This window comes from Oryzias latipes, chromosome 18 (genome assembly GCF_053564925.1).
Source record: "Oryzias latipes strain Hd-rR chromosome 18, Olatipes_Hd-rR_3.1".
Taxonomy (NCBI): domain Eukaryota; kingdom Metazoa; phylum Chordata; class Actinopteri; order Beloniformes; family Adrianichthyidae; genus Oryzias; species Oryzias latipes.
Window position 1 is genome coordinate 25,371,657 of NC_136254.1, and position 25,313 is coordinate 25,396,969.

The 25,313-nt window shown below is 39.8% G+C and overlaps 1 protein-coding gene across 7 annotated transcripts in view; it reads left to right on the forward strand.

Moving 5' to 3' along the window:
- Positions 1–25,313, forward strand: part of kcnip4a (potassium voltage-gated channel interacting protein 4a) — a 187,062-nt gene that overhangs the window by 155,646 nt on the left and 6,103 nt on the right. For 6 of the 7 annotated variants that reach the window (XM_078936086.1, XM_020711583.3, XM_020711581.3 and 3 more), the window contains one exon: positions 15,572–15,696. In XM_078936086.1, the coding sequence (XP_078792212.1) occupies positions 15,572–15,696 (125 nt within the window). Of the gene's footprint in view, positions 1–14,584; positions 14,685–15,571; positions 15,697–25,313 lie in introns of all 7 variants that reach the window. The other variant, XM_078936084.1, reaches the window with a different exon arrangement.

Consider the following 25,313-nt stretch of genomic DNA (forward strand, 5'->3'; position numbering starts at 1 on the left):
ATATGTTGAACCTTTCCTGCGATGACGTTTCTGACCGTGGTCGGAAAACGCAGCGGATATCCGGGATTGATTGAGCAATTCTCCAGCCAGGGCTTACTCCAAGAATCAGGCTCTGTACTTTGGAGGAAACCTTTTTTACTATTACTTTTCCGGGGGACAGAGCAACAGACCCTTAACCTGCGCTCACACATACACTCTCGCGCTGCCTGGGCGCTCTGCTTTACACGTAATTTAAGAGGTAGTTTGACTGCAGGAGCTGAAGCAGAAGCTCTCTGGGATGATCTCATGAACTCAAACATGGAAACATTGTTATCATGTGAAACTATTCAAAATAAATAAACATGATCTTTTAACGCTCCATGTACATTGTGCATCCATGCATTTTTACTGAGATAAGCGCAGGCAACCGCTCCATGTGGCTATCAGGCTAAAAACATTAGGTGGCAGCCCCTCCCATACGCGGCATGGTGCGTTCATGGAACTCCAGTTCATAGAAGTTTTGTGGAACTCCAACAGCCACCCAGCCTAACTTAGGCCACTACTAGATATTCATGAGAAGATGAAAATTTCCGAACCGACCACAAAATCACCCGAATTATGCACACTCGCCCAAAGCCACTTTTGTCCGCAAATTTAGAACAAAAACTGCCCAAGTTATTGTAACACTGTGGATGTGTTAAGGTGCAGACTCCCCCTAGTGTTGAGGAGAGTGCATTGCGCCGTCAGGTTTGGTGAAGCATCTTCGATCGATGTAGTCAGGGTGCTGCTGCTCATGTCTGAGTTAAGGAGTAGCCAATCACAAAAGTGTCTCCGCCTTGTCTAGTTTGATTGACAGACAGACCCATTCTCCTGAAAAAGCTCTTCATGAAATAAAAAAGCCATTGTGAAAAACAGCAACATGAAATAAAAACAAAGCTACTTTGGAAAATATTGCTTTTGAAATCCAAGGTTCTGAAAAAGCGTAGAATTATAATAATATTCCACATGATTAAAATGAATATTTTAAAATGCTGTTTTAAAATAATGAACAGGTTTTTAAAGCAAAATGAAATATATTGAATAATGTAATGGCTAATTTAAAATCAGTCTGCAGCTTTTTCACCATTTCATGATCTTTTTATATATTCACGAGAGATTTATTGGTTGATTGTGTATTTGCATGAGGTTATATTTATTTAATTAATTAAATATTTATTTATTTAATTATGAACAGTATAGGACTGTCTGTACAGTATAGGTATAGTAACAGTATAGGATCTGGTCTGATTATTTCTGATTGGTCGTGTTTACTTGGGGGTGGTCTAGTGTTGACTCTGGGCAGGCAAAAATGATTTGATCATCTGTTTTCCTGGGGTATGATAAACCCAGAAGAGGGAAAAAAAGAGTAATAACGACCCATGTTGATGGCATAAAAGTATTTGGATGTTTTTAAAGGAAGAATAGATTAAAATTTAAGGGCGACTAGCCGCTTGCATTCACAAGCACATCTGGAATAAAATAATAGAATGACCAGTAAAAAAAGAATAAAACCATAAAAACAATTGAAGATTAAAAATGTTATTCGAAAGCATAATAAATCCATAAAATATTCATAAATCAAAATCTAATACAATAAAACCATGAACATAAAAGAAGGTTGAAGTCGGCACCTGCCAGTCTGCCAGTCTGCGTGTCTGGAACATTGTTTAATGGCCTGAAAGTGTAACTAAAAGTTGTATCTTCTATATGACCTCTCTACAGCTGTTGCATAGCAAACGCCTTATTGTGTGTTGGGGTTTTAATCTGTTTTAATCTGATATTTTGTACTTTTTAAAGTACAAAATAATAATATCACTGCTTTGTGATGAATATTATGGTCAAAACAGCATTTAGGGAAAGCATATCATAGTGAATTCAGATTTTGGAAAATATGTATTTTGTACGTAACCAAACGTAGCGATGCTCAATTGGACTACTTTGGGCTTTATGTTTATTCATATAATAAATTAATACACAAATATAAATGAACATCATTAGTGTTGACTACATTTTAAGTCATCCAATTTCTTTTATTTGAAGATTCATTGATGCATTTTCTTTTCTTTTCTTCAGCTAGAAAAATTGATAACTCCACCCATCAACAAGACCGAGACTCATCATAACTGTGATTAAGCTCCAATTTAGGGCTTTCCTTCCTGTGGTACTAAAATTTTATAACTCCTTTTCTGACAACCTGTTCACTTCATAAAACCCCATGACAGCATTTTACATTCATTTTACACACTGCTAATTTGTGCTGCGTTGTTTTTGTAACATAACCTATTCTTTCTTTTGTTTTGTTCCATGTTGTAATTTTAATTGCAAAAAGTGAAACTTCCCCCTGAGATAAGTAAGTATTCTGATTCTAAAAGAATTAAAATGAAGAACTTTAATTAAAACTATTAAGACATAAGCCATAAGACAATTTTGTTTTTTCACCTCTCGTGGTTCGTAATGTGCAATCTGTTCTGCGTCCTGATTGGCTGTAGACCTTGTTAATGGTCAGGTCACCTGTTAAATATTCAATCGCAAGCAGATTTTTTTTTTCATTTCATAATAGTGGACTTAGTTTTCTATGAGCTTTGAGATTTTAAGCATAGAAAAGTGTAGAAAATGTGTAGTGAGAAGTTATACTGCCTTAAAACATCTTAATTCTACTTCACATATTTCAATTGTTGAATTTTTACTTCGAACCCCCATGATAAACTAGGAACAACTGTAATTTTCCTATTTTTCTAAGGCCTTTTTTCTACTCTTTAAAGACGTTTCCTGTAGTCTAGAAGGTCCTTTTCCTCATCACGTGAGGAAGTTATGACCTCCAACATCTTCATGTCAGCCAGACCAAAGCTTTATCCTGCTCATCTTTGAATTTGCTTTTTCTGCATTTTCTGTTGGCACAAACGCTGTGCTGCTTATTTATGAGGTTGTTTTCTTAATAAAGCCCCTTTTGCTGACTCAGCTTCTGTTAAAGCCGACTCAGCAAAAGCCTTTAACATCATTAGTATTTCAAATGACAACATTTACAGGCTGTTTTAGTTAATGTAATTGGCAATTAGGAATTTAAAGCAGCAACAACAAAACAAAAAAAAAAAACGTATTTCGAGGCACCTTCTCTGGACTGTTCATCTACTTAACTGATCTGTTTAGAAAATCTATCAATTGTTTAAATTAGCCTTTGGCGGTTCCTCCAAGATGCCTATTTAAAGAGCAGCTTGATCAAATTGACCTTTGTCTGAGCGTCTGAACCGAATGTCCTCCTGGTGTCTTTGAAAGCAAGAAGGGCAAACACAAAAGAGCTAATTGAAAGAGACGGACCCACATCTGTCAGTTTAAGTCAAGAAAGCAAGGACATGTATGACTCAACTGATCAGTTTGGATGCAAACATCAAAGATAATTCATTCTGATAGCCTGGCGTGACAAATGGTTTTGTGCCAAAGATCTGTCATGGATGTCAGAAGAGGAAGCACGAGTCGGCTCATCTTCCTAATGATACACTTAATTAAATGACCTGTAACCATTTCACAGCGCCGCCTGGACGCAGTCTTGTGAATTGTTAACCCTTGTTGAGCCCTCATTAATTCACATCTGCGATGTTTGCAAATTGGAAAGGTCTTGCTAAAGCAAAGTGTTGCCTCTAAAGATTTATTAAAGCTTCCATAACGCCGCAGAGCTTTGAAGCTACACAGGTTAGCTCTTCTGAGTCAAGGCTGCTCCGCCAGGCCCATTCGGCATCTCTTTAATTAGTGAGTAAAATGAATAATTGTGTTTCCACATGAGTCCAAAAAGCATGTTCTCCATAGTTAAACCAAGGACATGGGTTCTTCATGAATAATGCGGTAAATCTTAGCCAGACTTTATTATTTCATTGTGAATTCCTGACTCTCCCTTTTCTGTTTGTTTGTGTTGATGGGCTGAACTATGGGTCATTTTATTTGCATGCTTTTTAATAGAGGAAGAAAATCTTCAGTATGCAAGGACAATGCCCAAAACTTGCACTCAGGAAAAGCCAAATTGCGTTTTTTATAAAGTTTTAATCATTTGAAGGGAAAACTGGAAGTGAAACTTTCCTTTTCTAGAGGCGAAGGGCTTTGTAAATATACAGTGATGCTAAAGGAAAGGCGCTATCACGCAGACCATAAATCATGTTGTCGTCTGGCTGACTATAGCACCTTTTCCTCACAATGGCAGCGACAGTTTAAAAGCCTCACTGTCAGCCTTATAATGGCAGGTAATTAACTATCCAGGCCTTTTAGTTTCACTTTTAGTCATTTTTCAAGGGGAATCTATCCATTTTGTTGTTGCGGCACATTCGTTTTGATAACATTAGACAGTTCTTTTGGGGCTCAGGCTGGTAATGCGCAGTATTAAAAAAAGAATTTGTAGAAATTGGCGTTTCCTGTCTGCAGCTGAAATAAAGATGACTCCACGAAGAAGTACACATCATTTTTTTTTCTTTCTGGCTTGAAAGCTCTAAAGTTTGTTGAATTGAGATGAATTTCTCCTCCTCCTCTCCTGTCGCATCTTACCACCTTAAAAAATTGAGGGGACCGGAAAGGGTAAAAGACCGTCCCCTGCACCGTCACAGCCAGGTTTTCTTAGAAAAAGTCCATTATTGAAGAACTTCTTGGTGACAAATGGATGCAATTAAAATCATAGACTGCTCTTTCCCCTAGATTCCAATAAATGCCACCGCTCTCTGATGGTGTGTCATTACGGCCACTCGGAGTGTCCATTGTCTCTCATAAAAAGCCCTGACATCCTGTCCCCAGACCACCAGTCACTGCAGTCATTCATGCTTAGTTTGCCCGGAAAAAAAGACAATTTTTAAAAATCATACTCCGCTTTCTTATCTGGATTGCTCACACCGACTAGGCTTTGGGTCTGTGCACAAAACGGCGAGCAAGTTAATTGCTTTAATGGTGGTAAACAAAAACAAATGTGTACTTTTACTTGCAAAGAGCCAGTAATTTCAGAAGTGTGCACTTTGTTCTGCAGACTTAATGGACGTGTTCCAAGCTTTAATCATCTCGCCTGGTTTTTACAGATCCCTTCCAAGTCTCTTTGTGTTCAGGCAAAACATTGGCACAAAGAAACAAAAAGTTTCATCCAAACATAAGTTCATTCACATTTCATTAGATTGCCGTTGAAGGGATATTGGTTAAATGCTTGTTTTGTTTAGTTAACCCTGTATAACTATTCATATCGTATGTGATACTGGTATTTCTGAGACACCCATGTCATTCTCACAATCCAAACTTTCCTTAGAAACCCTTTGTATATGACCTACCGGTAGTCTGTTTTCTGCCCTGCAGTTCATCATCACTCCACTAGGGGCAGTAGAAGGGCATTTCCTGCTCATTTCAAAATGGCTGCCTTCATAAAATTTCAAAAACTCTTTTGGGGGGCAAACGTTTAGCTAATTTTAAAACCCTATGGTGAGAATAACTCATTTAATGTTGTTCTTTTATAATGACTACTTGCTGTATAAAAGAATGCTAATTTGTTGATAATGACTTTTTTATAATACAGTTACATCACGTAAAAGTGTGTGGATCTAATCTGAGACAAAATGTTTTTGTTTTTTTTTTCCTGGAAAGCAGATAAGGTCGGCACAATGGGACATCGTTGATTGGATGATGATGTCCAGAATCGCTTCATGTCAAATAACTTTTGGTTGAAATGATGGACAAACATCATCATCCAATCAGTGATGTCCCATATGCTGGTTTCCAGAAAAAAATATTATGTAAAAATATCACATTTCGAAAAACAAGAACAATTTCCAGGAACCAAAATAAATTTTATACTTTATTTTGGAAGTGGAAAATAATTTCCACTTCCTTTTTTTGTATTTCTTTTCTTTTGTTTTCCAAAAAATTTCATTTTTAATTTTTTACTTCTTCTTTTAATTGTGTAATGGTTTCTGTAATTTTGTTTTGATTTCCAAAATGTAGTTTTTGTATTGTTTTTTTTGGTTTCAAGTTGATTTGTTGGTTTTATTTGGACTTTAGGGACACCGTATAAACTAAATACAGCAATTTTTTGTGTGGATTTCATCAAAGGGGTAAAAGACATCCTAATTCTAAAAAAAAAATAATAATAATTCTCTCCACCTTTTGGAAGTAGAGGGCTTCAAATGGTTAAAGCTTGATCTTAAGACAAATGAAACTGAGGTCTTCTGGTCAGTGGCCTATCGCTCCTTCTTGTATTTCCTTTCAGAGCTTATTTCTATTCAGTGCACAATAAATGTAAACAAATAGTAGATCTGCATCTACCTTTTTCAATGTTATTTTTTCATTACACGGTGGAGACTCTGAATTACGTGTCTTATATCGGCTTGAATCAACAGATCTTAGAAAAGCACAAGTGTACCTGTGTCGCCTGTTGTTAGCTCTGGCGCTCTGGATGTCTGCTGTAATTTGTTTTTGAAAGCTGGGGACATTTTCCCACCGCAGTAGGAAATTCATCGCATTATCAGAAAGGCAAACTGCTAAAAAGCCCCTGGTTTTATTATCCAGATCTGCAGACGCTGCTGTGACATGCAAGGTGGCACATCCATTTCACATTCATTTTTTTTTTAAATCTGGCTCTCAGGGCCATCAGAAGTCCATATTAGGCCATGGAAAGCACTTTGTTCCTGTTTATTTTTTTGTGCATTTTTGCAGATTCTCTACTTTTTTTTTAACCAAATTTGAAATTCCTTCAATCTAGTTTCAGTTTGTGTGAGCAAAGAAAAAAAAATACTGACTGCAACTCCTCCCATTTAGCCAAACTTCCTGTCTATCTGTGTATTTAAAACTTTTGTGGTGCACACTGAGAACATCTCCTTCAAATGGGCTCATCTCCAATTTTTTTAAAATGTTTTCTGGTCGTTATGTTTAGCACAAAAGAAAAGCACGTTCATAGAACTGTTTTGTGCTGATAGAGCCGTCCGATTCTGCCATTTCACTTCAGTGTTCTTCAGGGAGATGCCTTTAACGTTGGTGTTCCATCAGATCTGCAGGTCATTTTGAAACAGCAGTGGCCTTTGTGGAAAAGCTTGCCAATAATGCTGTGACACCGGCTGCCATCTCATCTGCTCGTCTCTCTGGTAAAAACATACATCCTCAAGAGTGAAATCTCATTCTAAACACTCAGCTGAATAGTAGGCGTCTAATTCTCAACTCTTGGTTATTTAGTGTGATTTTAATTGGGCCCTTTAGCTTCTCTAATTGTGCATCTGACCTTCTGTAAATGGACTCTGGGTAAATGGTTACTAATAGTGAGCTGACATTTACAGGGATGGTAGACGCTAAATTGAAAATCGAGAAAATATTGACAAGTCCTTCATTAACTTCAGTTTAAATACCAAACAACCTTTAATTCTTTAAATCTTACTCATGTTATGTCTTCCACCGTGGACCGTGGAACATGTTTGTAAAATGTTATGATACTAAAACAGACCAGGTTAGGTTAAGGTTGAGAAAAATGTTACGCGGTTCTTTTTGACTCTGGAGAAACAATGATGCTGTGTCTCATTGTGTGCTAATCAAACAATTGTGATGTCGACTTTGAGACCGTCGTCTTCAAATCTACAGGAAATAGATGTCAATGTTAGAAGAAGTAAAAACTAGTGTATATTTGTACAGCGCTCTTCTACCTTCCTCGACGTCCCAAAGCACTTTATAGTCACAAACTCATTCACACACTGATGGCGGCTCACAAACACTGGCGCCAGCCTTCCACCAGAGGCAAGGTGGGGTTCAGTGTCTTGCCCAAGGACACTTCAACACGTGGATGGGCAGGGCGGGAATGGAACCTGCAATATTCTGATCAGAGGTCATCCGCCCTACCCCTGCATGACAGCCAAAAATTTTGCAAGTTAGACTTTACTATCATCGGGGGCAGAGCAATGGGGATAGCCCCCTCCCCGCCACCAGCCCCCAAAGCCCCTAGTTTTTGTGCCAGAACTGACATAATTTCCAAAAATTAAGAAATCATTGATAAAAGCTACTTTAAGCATTGCAAAAATAAGATTTAAATTAGCAGTTAATTTAAATCAGTGTTTTTTAACCTTTTTTAGGCCACGGCACACTTTAACCTTGACAAAAATCCAGCAGCACACCAGCATCCAAAAAAAAAAGGAGAAACTCATAGTCTGAATTGATCTACAGCCCCTCCGCAATCTCACCTGCATTTTTGTGATAATTGTGGCAGAAAAAGTTGGAAGTAGCAGCTATTTTTTCTAAAAGATGTAATAAAAGTTAAGTTAAAAGATTTACAAACCGTTTTATGTGTGTTCATTGTGGTTTCAAGACGTCAAAGGAAGACTCATTGTGCACTAAGACGCTGTCACTTTAACCCAATGCATGATGGGAGATGTAGTGCAAATAGCCGCCGGATGCAGACAGACTCTCATCTCTGGGCTTCATTGTTTTGTTCACTTGTCCCACGGTCTGACACCGGATTCTGTGGAAAGCTACATCGATAAAGACGAGCTTTAGCTGGTCTTTTTGTTGGAACTGAGCGACTTTAGGAGCAGAATCAGAACAAGGACGTGAAGACTTTAACCACTTCTGATTGATCAGACTGATGATGTGTGATTAAGACTCCAAGAATGATTGAAGGAGACAATTAAAGGGGCGGGAATTTTCCGAAAACAGATGTAGCTGCAGCTTAATCGCGGTACCGTCATTCTTATCAAAATGTCTTTAATAGAATCAAATAAACACAAAGAAAAAAGTATTTTACGATATTTCATATTCATAACTACTCAGTGTTTTATCAGGGCCTGTTTGGATGAACACAGAGCTGATATCCTGGAGATGGTAAACATTTTTAGATCAGTTAATGAAGGCAATTTCCCACGGCACACCTGACCATCTCCCACACTGTTTAAAATGTTCTAACGAAGCTTCATGGTGTTAAAAATTCTACTAAAAAAAGTTATGTCACTGACAGTTTTAAGGATGTCTACAAAGAGAAATCAATTTTTATTATCAGCTTTACAAACGGATAAAAGACAAGTTTTAATGTATAACTGTACGGCAGTTAGACCCCCACCCCCACTGAAACGACTTTGTTCTGATTCTACTCATCTAAGGCCCTGCAGTCAGAAAACCCTGATGATTAGCAGCCCGCAGTGAGGTGGTACACACAGCAGGGTAGGTCATCACAAAATCTACTCAACTAAGTCAGAAGTCTGTCTTCTCCTGTCTTCCTAGATATATCAAGGCGCTCAACAGAGCACCCCTTTTCTCTGCATCACAATCAGCTGATTCACGTTGATCGTGTCCAGGAGTTCCAGTAAATCAAAGAGTGTGTGTTGTTTTATTGTTACCGATGACATCGCAGATGTTAAAGGCTTAAATGGCAATGAATGGACTTCAATTTGTCATATCAAATGCCGTTGTAAGCATTTCTGTTTAAAGTTAACCTTGAAAGAAATAGCAAATCCTAACTTTGAAGGAATTCATATCAGTTCTGTTTTCTCTCTGAAGCCCATAGAGATTTTACGATTTTTGTGATATTTTCAGGTTTTTTCTTCCTCAGGATTTGGAACAGACTGCGATAACAGTGAGCTCAGGTTCTGATGGAATCCGTTTGGGATACGGTGTCATTGTGAGCTTATCTGTGCCAAACCTCATACTGCTGAGGTAGATGGATGTGAAGAAATCTGATTCATTGATATGGTTTCCTTTGATAATTTGGACTTAGACTCTTGAAACTCCAGTCTCCAGCTTTTGAGGCTTTCAGAAGTTTCTCAGTCTGCATTCATTTGCACAGTTTGGCTGCCACTGGCTGTGTCCAAATGCAGAAGCTGCACCCTGAATTCAGATGTACGCCAGATTAGTGCTGCTTTCCTGCAATATTTTTATATATATTTCTTTGCGAGTATGGGTTTGGTTGAGCTTTTGAAGTGTGTGTCTGTTGCAGCTTTCCTTCAGCTGTAAAAATAATTTGAAGTGTGTTTCATCGTGTCACCCTTAACTTTGAACACATCTTATGTCATCCGGGTTTTAAATGCAACATTTTAGCTTAATAGTTTAGTTACATTTAGGGAGTTTTCTCTCTGAATCTATTTTAAATGTGTTTTTGCACGGTTGAGTAGAGTAGAAAGCAAATGTGCAGAATTCCACACATGAATTTTAGTCAAAGGAATAAATCTGCTTCACGACCACCCTGCTTCTTTCCCTTTCACAGAAATCTTTTGTGCATAAACATTTTTCCCATCTAAATGGGTTTGCTTTACTTACTAGTATAAACCTTTATTTTAGGAAATGAGGATGCAAAACCTGAGATCATTTCCTATAGAAGCTCTATATCTTTACGTTGTGGTTGTAAACTCTGCATCTTCATATGTCTGGTTCTGGTGCTCATAACATTTCCAAAGTGTTGAAAATAAAAAGTTTACTTTTCTGATAAGGCCAACTCAGGTTTTCTTGATGCTATCAAGTTCGATGGTAAAAATAATTGAATTAGGTTTTGTGCCAAATAAACATTTGCCATGAAAAAAACTCCCAAGTAAGCTATTACTATTACAAAGACATCGCAAACCTAGTTATTTTTAAATAATTCTGAGCAGAAGATGTATTGATTTGCAGCAGTCATGTGCAGCGAGCTGAAAACATTTTACATGATCAATTATTTAGTAGCTAAAGGTTTTTGTTGTTGTTTTTGTCATTGTGGAACTGCAGCAGTGTTTGTATGGGTTTTAACCGCAGCTTTGAGAGAAATGATTCCTGATTTACGGAACAGCGAGGGAGTTGCAGAAAGTGGTTCCAGATTGATCAAGTCAGACTCTTAAGGGTAAATATTCTGAGACTGATAATCCCTGCTGGGTTTGGAGCTTTATCGGCTCATTGCTGAAGAAGCCACAGACCATTTTATGGCTCAGAGAGTGAGTTGCACTGTGTCCTTTGGTAATTACATTGTGCTGAGAGACTTTTAAAACCCCCACTGGGCCCCATTCTGGCTCTCTTTGTCAGGTATTGCTACAGGGCAAAGTGGTGAACACAGCTTTGAGTTTTTTAGCCGCAATGAGATGCGATCCTGATGAGCAGCTGTCGCTCAAAAGGCTACATTTTTCCATCAAGGAAGGCAAAAGTGGAATAATAGCCTATTCTTAGTATAAATAAACCCTAAAGTTGAATGTGTTTTCATGTGCATGCTTCCGCACCTGATTCTTCAGGACATCAACACCCATTTATGGCATTGACCAATTGGATGGCAGTGCTCCAAAAGAGGCAAAATGCAGACAACTGCAAGAGCTAAAGCAGCCCTCTGCATTGCACACAGCCAGTCACATCTTAAATGTCAGTAAATCAAAAGGGCAAAAATGTATCCGACAGCCATGGCGGCGTAACTTTGTGCTCTATTCCAGCATCACTCGACGTGCTTTATTTCAGATCTATATTTTAATATCTTATACGAGCTGTCTGCAGGTGGAAAATGGGGAAACTGTACAGGGCGTTGTAGGTAAATAAACCCTCCTGAACCTACAGTGCGTGTTCAAAAATTAGAGGGAGCGGAATAAACGGATTTTCCAAACCAACGTTGTCTCAGAGTTGGTATTTATTACAGTCAAGCAATAATCCATTCACCAGAAAATCATTAGAAAATCAATAGAAAAGCATTACAGAATTCTTGGTCCTTCTACAGATTCACAGCTGCATGGAAGAAACACATGACTGAACGCTGTGCATCCAGGGGCGGAAGGACAAGGTGTCTTCTCACGCTGGATATTTAAGGTGCCCCTCCCGTTCCCCTGCCCCGTCTGGAGAAATGAGTCTTCCCACGGATGTGTGAAACGTGACATCAAGGAGGATGGCTCTCCGGAACTCAAGCAAGCGGTTCTCACAGAAGAAGGGAGTTATTTTCCCACCGGTTTACAAAAGTCAGGCATCCTTCTTATGAATGGCATCATTCTCCAGCCGATCCTCAAGGCCAGCTTGTTTCATTCTGTGAGTTCCCGTCAGGTTTAAAAGCTGCATGTGCTCGCAGCTGTAAGGTCACTCTGCGTTAAACTCAGTGATCTAAAACACAGGCCTATTATGAGCATACATATTTAAGCAAAATCCACATCTAATTACAAGATAATGTAGAAGTAATATAAAAGTCCTTGAGTGTAGAGGTGGCCCACAAAAAATCTTAAAATCGTATTACGCTCTGTGAGCGAAAAATGTTGATGCACATTTTTCCTATGGGCATGCTGTGGGAAACAAGTCGTAGCAAACAGGTAAAGGTGAAGTAGGTGAGACGCAGGCACATCTGACAGATTATTCATTTTTTCAACACCCCACAGCGCCCCGTGCAAGTAGTTCAAATCAATCAGACTACAAGAGCATAGTTTGTGTGGACATCCTACACCTGCACACCCTGTACGTTCATATGTAAGCGCTCATAGGATGTCTACACAAACCTTTGCAAAGTAGGGATCAGTTCACACACCTTACCAAAGACTGAAGTGCTGCATTAAGGGTATTGTATGACAGCATCACGCGTTTGTCATAAGTGAAACTTATGTTATCCTTAAGAATACTTCACGATACACCTACCACAAGCACGACAATAGAGCATTCCATTTTCATGGTGTCTACACGAGCCTCAAGGGAACTGCAAGACACCCGTGCTTCCTGTTAGTTGCAACTGCTTATGCTTTCGATCGTTTGCTACAAATACACCAAGCATGTGACGCACGTTCTTGAACGCTCTAGATGCACATTCTTGAATGAGCGTTTAGTCCATGATAGACTTCTTATTCTTGTTTTTTTGCTACTGTTTACTAGTGCTTGTCCACCACCTACAGTTAGAAGAGGCTTGGTGCGCAATGTCAAAGTGGCGCAAATCTTTCTCCAGGCTTTTTCTCTCACAACTCTATTCCTGCAGATATATAATTCCGGCCAGGCAGAAACGACAATTATTAATTTCTCCTCCATGATCGATTTTCAAAAGGTTGGTACTTCCACAAATGAATAGGGACGCCATAGACGCGACCACATCCAAGTCCCTGATTTGTCAAAGTTCAACCTGGTTTAACTTTTAACTCGCGTTCTATGGATGCACGTTTTTTACATAGAGTTTTGAATGCAGAAGCCTGACAGGCGCACTCACGTGTCTTTTCATAGACTTTTCATCAAAAGTGGTCACTTGAAGATGTGTTGCAGAGGGCATTGGTCAACTCCCCATAATTGTTCATATGACTACGGCCTTGGACTATCTGTTGCGTTGGGAAGGTTGCTTGTCTGCCAGTTGCACTCTCCTTGAGATCTGAGGTAGATGGATGTACCATTTGCACGACAAAAATGCTTCTAAATAAAGCTAGCTTGGTGTCAGGCTCAAGAAGTCCCACAAAAGCGGCAGCTGGTTCAGCCTCACTCAGACATTTCCACTCGGGTAAGAACGTTAGAGACAGTGGGATTAAAGAGAACAGATTACAGCTTCTTCCTGTTTATCAGATGAAAATATGAATCTACCTTTGAAAGAAACAGACCAGCGGTGGGTTTTTAAATCAGAGGTAATGATTGTTTTGCTGAAATTGGTCTCCCCCATACCTGCTCTCTGGTTTGCCTTTTGGCTATGTGTCATTTTCACTTTTGTGGACTGGAATATCAATAAATGACAGGCTGCTTTGGCAAGATATAGAAAAAGATTCTATCTAACCTGGTCCTTTACAATAGTTTATAATAATAAATAGTATACTTCTTTCTGACCAACAGTTTTGCACTTAAGTTGCAGATTTATGAATCCATTTCCGCTGCCTCTGTTACATGATGTCATTCTTCCCACCCCGTCCCTTTATAGCCCAGATTTATAGAGGCCTCTCACAACTCTGTCGAATGTTTCGGTGGTTATACCTGAACGTACGCCGCTGCAATTAATTGTTAGATGATTGACAAATGGCTTTTCATGGCCAAGGAGTCCCTCGAACACCCACTACTGCCTTCAAATTCAAACTAAATCTTCTGAATGGCTCAGAGTGTGAAGGGAAAGGCATTGTACTCCTGTAGGAAAGGGTGTGGACTTATTATTTAATGACTTTTATGACCACAGACTGCTGCTGTGTGTGAGAAAAGACTCTGTTAACCGTTTAACCTCCCGTTACGTGTTCGTTAAAGGCTCGAAAACACTTTTTCTTCGTGCAAAGCATTGGTAATATTTTGTAAAAGGTGACGATTGATGCGATGCGTCTCCCAAACAAATGATGTGACCCAGTGAACTGATGCCTCACCACGCTGATGCAACGCTTCAAACCAGCTAAACCTTTCATCTAAGTCAAACCTGAGGAATTTCTAAATGGTATGAAACTCGCTGAGCTTGGTAAAGCCAGAGTCACGCGCTCCTGGAAAATAATCTGGCTTTTTCTGTTCTGTATTCGTCCAGAGGTCACCTCTTTCAATCCTTTCACACTCCATCCTGCAGATTTGCACTTCATGAAGTCCAAAATACTGTGTTGCTGTCCTGAACAACCAGAGCTTCTGTCTCCGTGAACTCAAACAGACCTTCACCTCTTTGCATGTCCACGGTCCTTGAATGCGTGGAGGCTGTTGCCTGGGTAACCACAAGACCTGATGCTGTATTTCCTAGGTCACCCTAAGATTGTCCACAAGCGGGGGGTGAGAGCTCGTCTCTTGAGGCTCTTTCCATGCTCCACAGGCAAAAAACCCTCCTCCAGTCGACAAAGCAAGTGGCTCCCTCTTTCTGTCCGTCTCTGATGATTTTGTGTCGTCATGTCTTTGAGAAGCTTTTCTTTTGTTTCCCTCTCTGTGGCTTTTTTTCTTCTTTGAGTGCGTGTGCTGGAGCAGCACTGCAACTTGCTTTAAACCTCTGAAAATGGAAAACAGAATGCTTTTGTTGTTACAGATACAGTAAATGCGGTGATGCAGGAAAGCAGTCTGGAGCAGAGCACTATACAAATCAGCTCCACTTCTAAGAAGTTTCATCTTTTAAAGATAATGTATAGATTAAATTAGGTAGCTGCTGTGTTTTATTAACAATATGTGATCCAACACTGCAGACGAACGCTCTACATTTGGTCCATAGCAGCCGACTAAATGTGCTCCACTTAAGTATTCGGCCTTTCAGCTGTAGGGCGCTATAAAACCCTGAATGCTAATGAGGCACTTTGACTCTCATGTACCTGTGCTGCGCTTGTGAGGACTGTGCAGTCAGTGACAGCATTTGCCGTCATTACGGAGCCATCAAAACATACCACAGGGTTCGGCTGTGCCGCCAGACCCACACGCAGATGCTTCTGCCATGAACACTGCTCTTCTGAAGACGTAGCAACACTAATTACCTCTGATATTTTGCTGTAACAATGAAATGTATGGCTTGAATTAGTGAAAGTCTAAATAACAGAGCTGAAATAATGAGAGCTTTAATGAACTCTGCAGGATCCTGTGCCGTTTCATGGAAAATTCAGGCCTTCAGACTGGAGGTCTTGCAAATATTTACGTCCGTTTGATAAATTGGTGCTGTAATTTGGCATTGCAATGGGTTGCATTCAGATTTGGCCTCGATAAGCTTGCAAGGACTTTGATCGTGTCTGACCTTCTGCCGTTTCCTCTCCAGACAGCGTTGAAGATGAGCTCGAGCTTTCGACAGTGCGTCATCGTCCTGAAGGCCTGGAGCAGCTCGAAGCACAGACCCGTTTCTCCCGTAAGGAGCTTCAGATCCTTTACCGCGGCTTCAAAAACGTAAGAAACACATCCCTCTGGTGCAGCTTGAGCAACATGCATAATGTGTAGCATTTTACCTTCTTAACCTTGTAAAACTGGAACTTTAGTTCCAACCGTTTACGTATTTAACGTAATTCCAGCTGATGCGGAAGCAGAGAAAAACACCATTGCGCTGTTATGCAACACTATACATTAGTAATGTGTACTAAACTAAACGCTCAGAGTTTTAGAAGGGCAAAGCTACGTTCACACTGCACGTTAAAGAGACTTCTTTTAATAAGTCTATGTAAATGCCTGTCAAAGCCCCTTTCAGGCTTCTCCGTTACCTACACAAGTTTTTACGTTTTCTGGCTTTATGTACAAAGCACACGGCCATTGAGCGTTGAAAGTTAAACCAGTTGAACTAATCTGGGACTCAGTTTGGTAGTGAGGAATGGATGGCGTCCCTTTTCATTAACGAAAGGGACAACAATCTGAAAATTGATCAAAGAGGAGAAATTGATAATTGCGGTTTGTTCACGGTCGGAATTACCAAGTATATTACACCAAGTCTTTCATATATTCAATTCAATTCAATTCAATTTTATTTGTATAGCCCAAAATCACAAAAACAGTCGTCTCGATGGGCTTCAGATATATCGGAATAGAGCTGTGAAAGAAAAAAGCCTTGAGCAAGATTCATGAGATATGAACCACTTTGGCATTTAGCACTAAGCCTCATCCAACTGTAGGTGGCGGACATGCGCTATTAAACAGTAGAAAGAGAAAAAGAAGAAGAACCCATCCTGCTTGTCCAGTGTGAACACCATGGGTGGAATGCATGTTCAAGAATGTGCGTTTACTGTGTTTTTGAACTCATCACATAGTCGGTGTGAACGTAGCATAAATGGGTTAACCCCTAAAGCTCCAGTGTTTGCATTCTTTTGACTATTGTAACTTTTTAACGCAATTGATGTAATTCCGGTGGAATTTGAAGCTGAGCCTTGTGCTTATATGTAGCACTTTACAGTTTACGCAATCAACGTAAATCACCTGATTCTGTCGCAAGAAAGGCAGCTTTGCACCAGTATGCAATGCTTTATGTTAGATTTGCATAGCGATGTAAAAAGCTGCTTTTGTCAGCGTCACAATGAGCTGTTTGTTTGTTTGTGTGAAGGGTCGAAGAATTACAATACATCAAATAGAAATAGCTTTTTTTTTTAAGTGTTGCCTGCGACATATCCAGTATTATAGGGTTAAACATCTTTTCCTTACAACTCAGGCCTGTAATTCTCTATTGTTTAGTTTAAAATCTTTTTAGATATAATGAATCAATTTCAGCTTTCACAAAAATAATATTTGAAGGAAAAAAATGTTTTTTTTTTTCTTTGTTTTTTTTTTGCTGTGCAAGGCCTAATTGGGTCATGCCATCTAAAGAGGATCCCTGACGAGCAATCCAGGTCAGCGTCCTGGAGAGGAGCCCATATAAAAGCACCTCACTTCATTGACACCTCTGGTGTGAGGCCTAATGAGATGACCCAGAATCATCTCAACCTCAATTGCTTGACAATGAAAGTGAATGGTGATAGTCTTGTGATGGTCCAATTCCCATGGAGCCTTAGTTTCCAGAGCTCCAGCCAAGTCCCTGTAAAGGCTTCCCCATTAGTCTGACTCCCAGAGGAGGGGGCAAGAGGTAAGAAGTACTCTAATGAGGCTTTCATTTTGCACGACACGTGCTTCCCGACTTCCAATAATGCCAGACGAGATTAAATGTGTTTGCATACACTCTAATGCCTTTAGGAGACTAATTTAATATTTTATTGATGGCTTCTTGGTCAACTGGTCCAGTAAAATGGATGTATTTACATTCACCTTAAGTTGGTTGTGAGATTTCTTTATGCATGTATTAATTTAATTCACACACAAATCAACTTTATTTTATTCAACCTGCAATATTGGTAATCAAACTGGATGAAATCACTTCTAAAATTACATAATTTTAATCTTTTTAAATGTATCTTCATTTTATTTAGTCTATTTATGCTGTAATGCATGTCTTATTCAAAGCTAAAAAAAAAAAAGAGGAAAGAAAAGAAAAATGAGTGATATTAAATTATAGTTGTTGGATGGTTTGGTTCGTTTGTGGTTTAGCTATTTGCCGCTGAGATCAAGCAGCACCTCTTTATTGTGCCCAATGCCACTGACATTGCCAAAGTGAAGGAGTGCTTTTAAGACCAGCCAGACTAATAGATGCTGGCTGTTAGCCCATGATGAGAAGTTTGGACTTTTATCCTTGGTTCCCTTAAGTTTCAAGGTAAATGAATTGGGGGATGTAAGTGGCAGCTCATTTGTTTTTGACCAATAACTGTACACACACATAAACTGCTGTCCATCTATTACTGGATAGCAGTAGTTCAACATTGGTGTGTGACAACAACATTACTTTGTACTAAAGCAACATAAAGTTAATTTCTTAGCTTTATCGGTCTGCATGACCTTGACCAAATATGGCATGGATGTAATGGAATGGAACAGATAGGCTTCCTGACCTGTAAAAGTCCATGTAGGAACAAGTGCACGTCAATTTGAATGTAATGCCTCTGATTGGGGGCAATGCCAATCTAAAATGTAGAGTTAAAAGATTACAACAAAGAAAAAAAAGTCATCACCATAGGTGTAAACTTATTTCTTAAGTTTTACTTTGGAGGCAGAAAGGATTTTTTTATGTTTTAAAGTTTGGCCGTTTTACACAGAACTGAACAACTTGTGTACAACACCATGGTTAGTTGGTAGTCGAGCTTTAGCTTTTTTGTTTTTTTAAACGTGTTTCATTCCGGTAATCAAACGCTAAACTAGTCTCCCAATTCTGACTTCATCCAGGACCGTTGTCCTCACCCCACGGACCGGTGTTGGTGGGGACAGTTGGTTCTGGGCCGCAGAGAAAATCTGACATCCGATTGTGAAGCCACCCATGTGTCAAAAACACATGCTTTCTCAAAGCAGCTGCTCTGATGGCTGAATTGAAACACACAAGCTAGCCAAGTTAACAAAAATCACACGCATCTAGAAAGGTTTTTTAGTTTTTTACAAAAATGAGGAAAAAGTAATAGAATTTTCAACTTCAAGTACATCAAATATCTATATTTAGAAAATACCAGTTTCAGGGCTCATTTATGTGTTTATTTGTCACACCTTAGAAATTGGACACGGCTGAAGTTGGCGGCCATTTTTTTTTGCTTCCAGTTTGCCATTTATGGAAGTTTCCTGCAACTTGCAACACCTAGAGAACCTAAAGGTCGATTTCTTACTGATTACAACCCAGCAGGAGCCACAAAGTTTAATTCACCTTCCTGAAAAACAAAACATACATTTGCAATTTATGTTATTGTTACTATTATGATTAATGTAAATGAGGTTGTTTTTCAGCATAAATAAAAACATTTTTATTTTAATAGTTTATATCTTCCTACAGAGGTTCACATGACTTCCTTTCAAAATAAAGGACGCATCCTGTACCATATAGGACCATCCTTATACAGCAAGTTTAGTAGTAGGTAGTGTAATGTAGTGTTTGGCCTTGCATGCACCTAAAATACATGCGGAAAATGCTGCACACATCTTGGCTGCACATATTACAGGTGACCAATATGAATTTCCATCAGTGTTTGTGCTTGGCTGAACTTAAAATATGTGCATCAGCCATTTTTTTTAATCCCCCTATAAAATTCAGTGCACCCTTTGTATAAATTCCTGTTGTGTTCAATGAGCTCCATTTGATTTTCTGTGGTACTCTGCGATCCAAACTCCGATCAAAAGTTTAATACAAAGTTTGTAAACTACAACGCCGCACCACTTGATTGATTGTTGGAGCATTATGGGTATTGTAGTCCGAAGTGAAAACTGCTTCAACTGTTTTTGAATAAGTTGAACAAACTTTGATCTATCAGACTGCTTTGTTTTGCTTTATGAGCCTTGTAGTTCAGTCATTTTGCTTTAAATTTAAAATCATTATATTTTTGACTCTCCAGACAGCTGATGCAGAGGTCAAAGGGCCACATATGGCTCTGGAGCCTCAGGGTGCCTTGGGGTTAAGAGGAAAATCTACACCATATTTTAAAGGTTTCCCCACAACATGTAGTGTACAAACAAACAACTGTAGACATTTTACAGAGGATGAAGATCAACTTTGCTCTCAAACGTTAAGGGAAAACGAAGCTATGACCTGCACTGATCTAGAAGACACTAGCGTTCTTACCTCTGACTAAATCTGCCGCCTTTTATGATTCACACTCCGGTATAAGATAAAGGATGAAAATCCAGTGCTGGCAGCTTTATTTAATTCTCCTCATTGCTTACTGGTGTGATGCTTTGCAGATCTTTAGCTAGAATTTCATGGCTGCACATGACGTTAACAGTGATTTTGACGGTTATGAAGGATCATAATTTATATGCAGATCAAATAAATTTGAACATGTTTTTTGTTTGATGTAGTAAAATGTTACGTGAAAGGAACAATGTCTGCCCTGTCAAAGAACTCTTTGGTTTTGCTTTGGAAGTGCATTAGCTCATAGAAACCTGAAAAAGGGGTTGGGTTGAGAGGGAAAAAAATAGGATTAAAGTAGAGGAGTAATAGGTAGATGAAATATTAATGAGATGCATCAAAAAGTACTGTGATAATTGAGGTTTTCAGTATTTTACTGATGAATGCTCGGTAAGAAGAAGCTGCCTCTTTGGTGGTGTTAGAGAAGCTTCTGTGAACAAACAGCGTGCAGATGAATTTCTGACTTTTAGCTTTGTAAGATCAAAGTTAATCTCCTCTTTGCTTCCAGTCACAGTGGGCTGTTTCTTTGAACTTTAAATTGAGTTGCAGGCCACCGTGTGGCAACTTGATGACACAAAGGCTCCATTCTCACTAAAAAGAAAAAAAAAACACCGCCCTATTCATCAAACTGCGAGCAAGAAGATAAGACAATCAGTGATGAGTTCTGCCTCCATTTGCCGACCTGCAGTGTCTCTACACATTTTAATAGATCTATATGTATTTTTACTCTGTCCATCTTCTTAAAAAAGTGGTGATGGTTAATTATACGAGAAATTCTTTACAAGTCTTTTGAAATGAACTTTAACAACACAAAAACAATGAGCTAATTAACACAGGCTGTAGTAGACAAACAGAAAACAATCATTTATTAACAAATACACCACAGGACAAAGTTTGCTCTCCGTCTGTCTTGGATATGATTTGGAAATTCTCGTTAAAGCTGAACATTAGTTAACTCACATAAACCATAAATGCTCAAAATGTTAGACGTAGGTTTTATTCTTAAGAGAAAAATAATTGACTCACCTATTTTGGCTTTTTGCTGTCAATAGTGTAAGTTAAGGTTATTTAGATCCAGATTTATGTGTTTATCGTTAAAGTTTATTGCAGATAAATTCATTTCAAAGATTTCCTGACGATCTCAAACAAGCCTTTTCTTCAAAAATTCTAAGTTTAGGCAAAAAGCTATTTGTCGCTCTGGATTTGAGTGCATTTAACCCTTGTGCTATCCTATGACCCCACCCTGACATTGACGTGTTCTCCCTACCATGACAAAGGTGGATAAAGGTGAAGAGGATTTCATGGACACCAGTGAAGATCACAAATCATTGAAGAAAAAAGGTTCAGACCACTGTCTTTTGGGGTCTAGATGACTCAACTCGCATTGTTAAAGTGCACAAGGGTTAACCCTGGGTAATCCTCCAAGTCAGATAAGGCTTTTCATATTTTTATTGTATTGTTTTTTATTTCAGTTTAAAAGGACCGCTACCCCAGGTCATTCCTCCCCACAGCCATCAGACTATACAACACAGCACTGCAGTGACACACTATGTACCCACACAGTGTTTTTCACTTGTTGCTGTAGTTGTTTTTGTTCTTTTAACAGTTGTTTGGTGCATATTTTTATTTTTATTTAATTTACTTTGTTGAGCAAGCTACATTTGTTCTTCTGTTCTTTTATAAAGTTGCACTGTTAAAAATGAATGTCACTTTGCTGCTGCAAACAGAAGAATTTCCCCTTCGTGGGATGAATAAAGTCTGATCTTATCTTATGTTATATTATCTTTTCTTATTGTATTTTATCTTATATTGTTTTATTTTATTTTAGATTTAATTGCTGTCAAAGAGCCTCTCGTAAAAAAATTGTGTTTTTGGTGTTTTCAACATGTCCTTGTAGCATTTTCTGGTGATGGAGGATGTATATGAAGAAAATTGAGCTTAAAATTGTATTTCTGAGTATTTCTTTAATCAAATTGTCGTGAATCAGGATTTGACGAAAAAGGCTGTTTGAAAAAGATCGTATTTGTAACATAAGAAAAACACTCTCGGTGGTTCACAAGCCTCCTGCTCTAAGTCGTTGTTTTCCTCGTCTGAACTGGAATCTCAATCTGGATTGCTTCAGTGTTGTTCGCCATTTTTGTTGCACCGCTAATGTCAGGTTGGGGGTGTGAGTGGAAGAGCGCATAAATCAAGAGCTACGTTATGGGTAATGGGAAGGGGAGACGGGGTTGCTCCACTCTCGCAACAATTCCACCCAGAACTGGCAGGCAAATGAAATCCTGCCACTTTACAGAAAATAGGTCCTAGAAAGCGACAGATTTAAAAATTTTGACCAAAAACAGCATAATAACAGCATAATAACAGCCTGGTGGGAATTTCTCAAAATATCCAACTCGACGATTCAACATTCAACCGTGCAAAATGACACCCATATGGGAACAACCCAGAAACCCTGATAAACAAAAAAATGATACACTTCCCAGCTTGGCAATCAGGGGGTGTAACACTACTAGATAGAAGATTCATAACATTATTGATAGAAGATTCATAACACGCCAGGAACTTCAAGACAAAGATGGAATAAATAACTTCTTGGAATATCAGCAACTTTAAACATTTTATTAATAATAGATTTAATACAAAGAGAACATATTAAAGCCACCAGAAGTAGATACCTCTCTGATTAATTGTTCAATGAATAAAACTCTCTCCAAAATATACAAACTCTTATGCAACCTAGATAATAACATTTAACTTCTGATAATAAAATGGATGCAGATTTGAGCATCAGCACAGATGAAAGCTTCTCGTCAGAACTTTGTCTAAACACCTTTAAACTGACAAAAAGTCCAAACCTGCAGCTAATCCAATTCAGAACTCTTCACAGGATTTACTACACTGGACAGAGGATGTTCAAGAAGGGTCTCAGCAACTCAGACATGTGCAAGCACTGTGATAGTAATCCACATGACAGTTACATGCATGCACTGTGGTTCTGCACTCCTGTCCAGGCTCTCTGGCAGCAGGTATGCGCTGATCTATCAGTCTGGCTTAAGGTTTCAATCAGGGCTTCACCGTCACTTTGCGTTCTTGGTGACATGAGTGCCATCGATATAGACATGTAGGGCCCTTGGTAGGGGGGTGCTTGAACATCACTGGCAGCAAGCAGCAGATGTCGTCTCAGTGCCCCACCCGCCAATTTTAACCGAACCCCCTCAGTACACACACCCTTTACCCCTCAATATATACACTCCAACACAAACACACATACATGCACACACACACCCTTACAAACACACACTCATGCATTTCAAAAGGAAGGTGGGACCTCGGACCATCTGTCCCCTACCCCATCCCTGGGCCGGGTGGGTGGCTGCCTGGAGCGTGGAGCGGGTCTCCCTTAGGGGGTCCTGGCTCGTACCTGGGGTTGGGGTGGAGGGATGCCCAGAACTCCTGGGTGGTGATAAGGTGCTCATCTGGGGCTGTCGGCGCTCTTCTGGGGCAGGGCCCCGCGTTGGGCCCTCCTGGTGCGGCAGGGGGGCTGCTCTCCTAGTTGGGCTGGAGCTTACACTCTCTGTCCCCCCATGCCCCCCTGCTCTCTGGCTTTGGGGGCCCCCATGGCAGTCCTGCTGGCCCTGGCCTGGGTGGGGGATGTGGTTGCTCGCGGGGCGGTTGTTCTCTATCTGCTACCGTGCGGGTGTTGGGGGGGTTATGGCTGCCGCTGCGGTGGGGGTCTTGGTGTGGGGATGGCTGGCACTCTCCCTCCTTCTTTATACATTCCGTCATCCATTTTAGAGGAACATAAACTATCACTTGAGCACAGGTGTTAGCTCACCTTAAAACAAATAGTTTGCGTGATCGCATGAAATATCTCACACTAGTTGGTTTGAAGGCATAAGTGTGCGTGTGTGAACAGTATTTGTATTGTGTACATGTGTACATGTTGACATGTGAACATTTTTGGAGCCAACAGGTATGTTTATAACATTTGGGTGTGTGTGTGGACAGGCCCCCACCCTTATAGACTTGTATTACATCTGAACCTTACCGTAATGAGTATAATCATCCAGCAACTTGTTGCTTTAAGGCCTGTTCACACCGGGACGAATTTCGCCGGCGATTTTCGCCGACGTTTAACGCCTCGTGACTTAAACAAAGGGCACCAATGAGAGTGTGCACACCGACGCGAAAAAACGCCACGCGTTAAAGCGTCAAAAAAAAAAACGCCTCGGGTTCGTTTTTTTTGGTCGAGTAGATTTTTGGTCGAGTAGATTTCGACGCGACGCGTCGAAATCTACTCGACCAATGAGAATGCCGCTTTTGCTCACGTGCCTGGAGCTTCTGAAGTTACAGTAAAACACAACTTGGGGGCGCTCAAACACAAAACTGCCTTGCTGAGCACACATACCAGCGAAGAAGATAGACGCCAAGTAGCGTCTACACAGCCGCGAAGCAATAATGACGGACATTCTAAAATATCCCCGAACCAAGCACCAGTTGGAGCTACTGGTGCTTGAAATATTCATGTTTTCTTTGTTTGATTCTGACAAGCGTGTAAATACTTGCTCTCTTCTTCTGAGTGAAAAGCGACTTTAAGAAGCGTAAAGTTGCGCAGCGCCACCTTGTGTACAGGAGTATTTCTGTTTTACATTAAGCGCCATCTAATGTCAGGGAATGAAATTGCATGTTCGCTCGGCTCATCGTCAGCGAAAATCGCCTGGGTGTGAACACAAAAAACGTGGCGAAAAACGCTGGCGAATAACGCCTGCCGAATATTCGTCCCGGTGTGTACGGGCCTTTAAGCTGCTTCATGGTTTTAACCCCCCCCCCCCCCCCCCCCCCCCTCTAACATCCCTCTCTCTTCTTCCCTCCTTTCCTTTTCCATCCGGTCCAACACAAAAGATTATCAAATACGATTCAAATGAATAAAGTTTGGCCTCGGATACAAAAGGGGTTTATTCAGACATACCTCTAGTTTGTCAGAAGATTCATAACCCCTGTTGTTAAGGTAAAAAAAGTCCAACACAAGAGGCCTTCAGCTCTAATCTGTTTGCCCAGCTGTTGAACAGGACAAGTTATAAAAAATAATAATATATATTTTTTTTTGCCATTTTCTTACTTATCCTTATTTACAAATTTAACCAGAGCCACTCAATGCATTTTGGTTTTTATTGACTGTTTTTCCAGCTCCCACTGCAGGATGTGTGGTTAGATCTGTGAGACGGTGTAGGAGTCTGTCCAGGGACCTTGCAGACAACCTTGTCGCATCCTTTTAGCTGGAAACATAAGACGGGCTTTTTGAAAAAAAGAAAAGACAGCAGTACACCATGTTTTT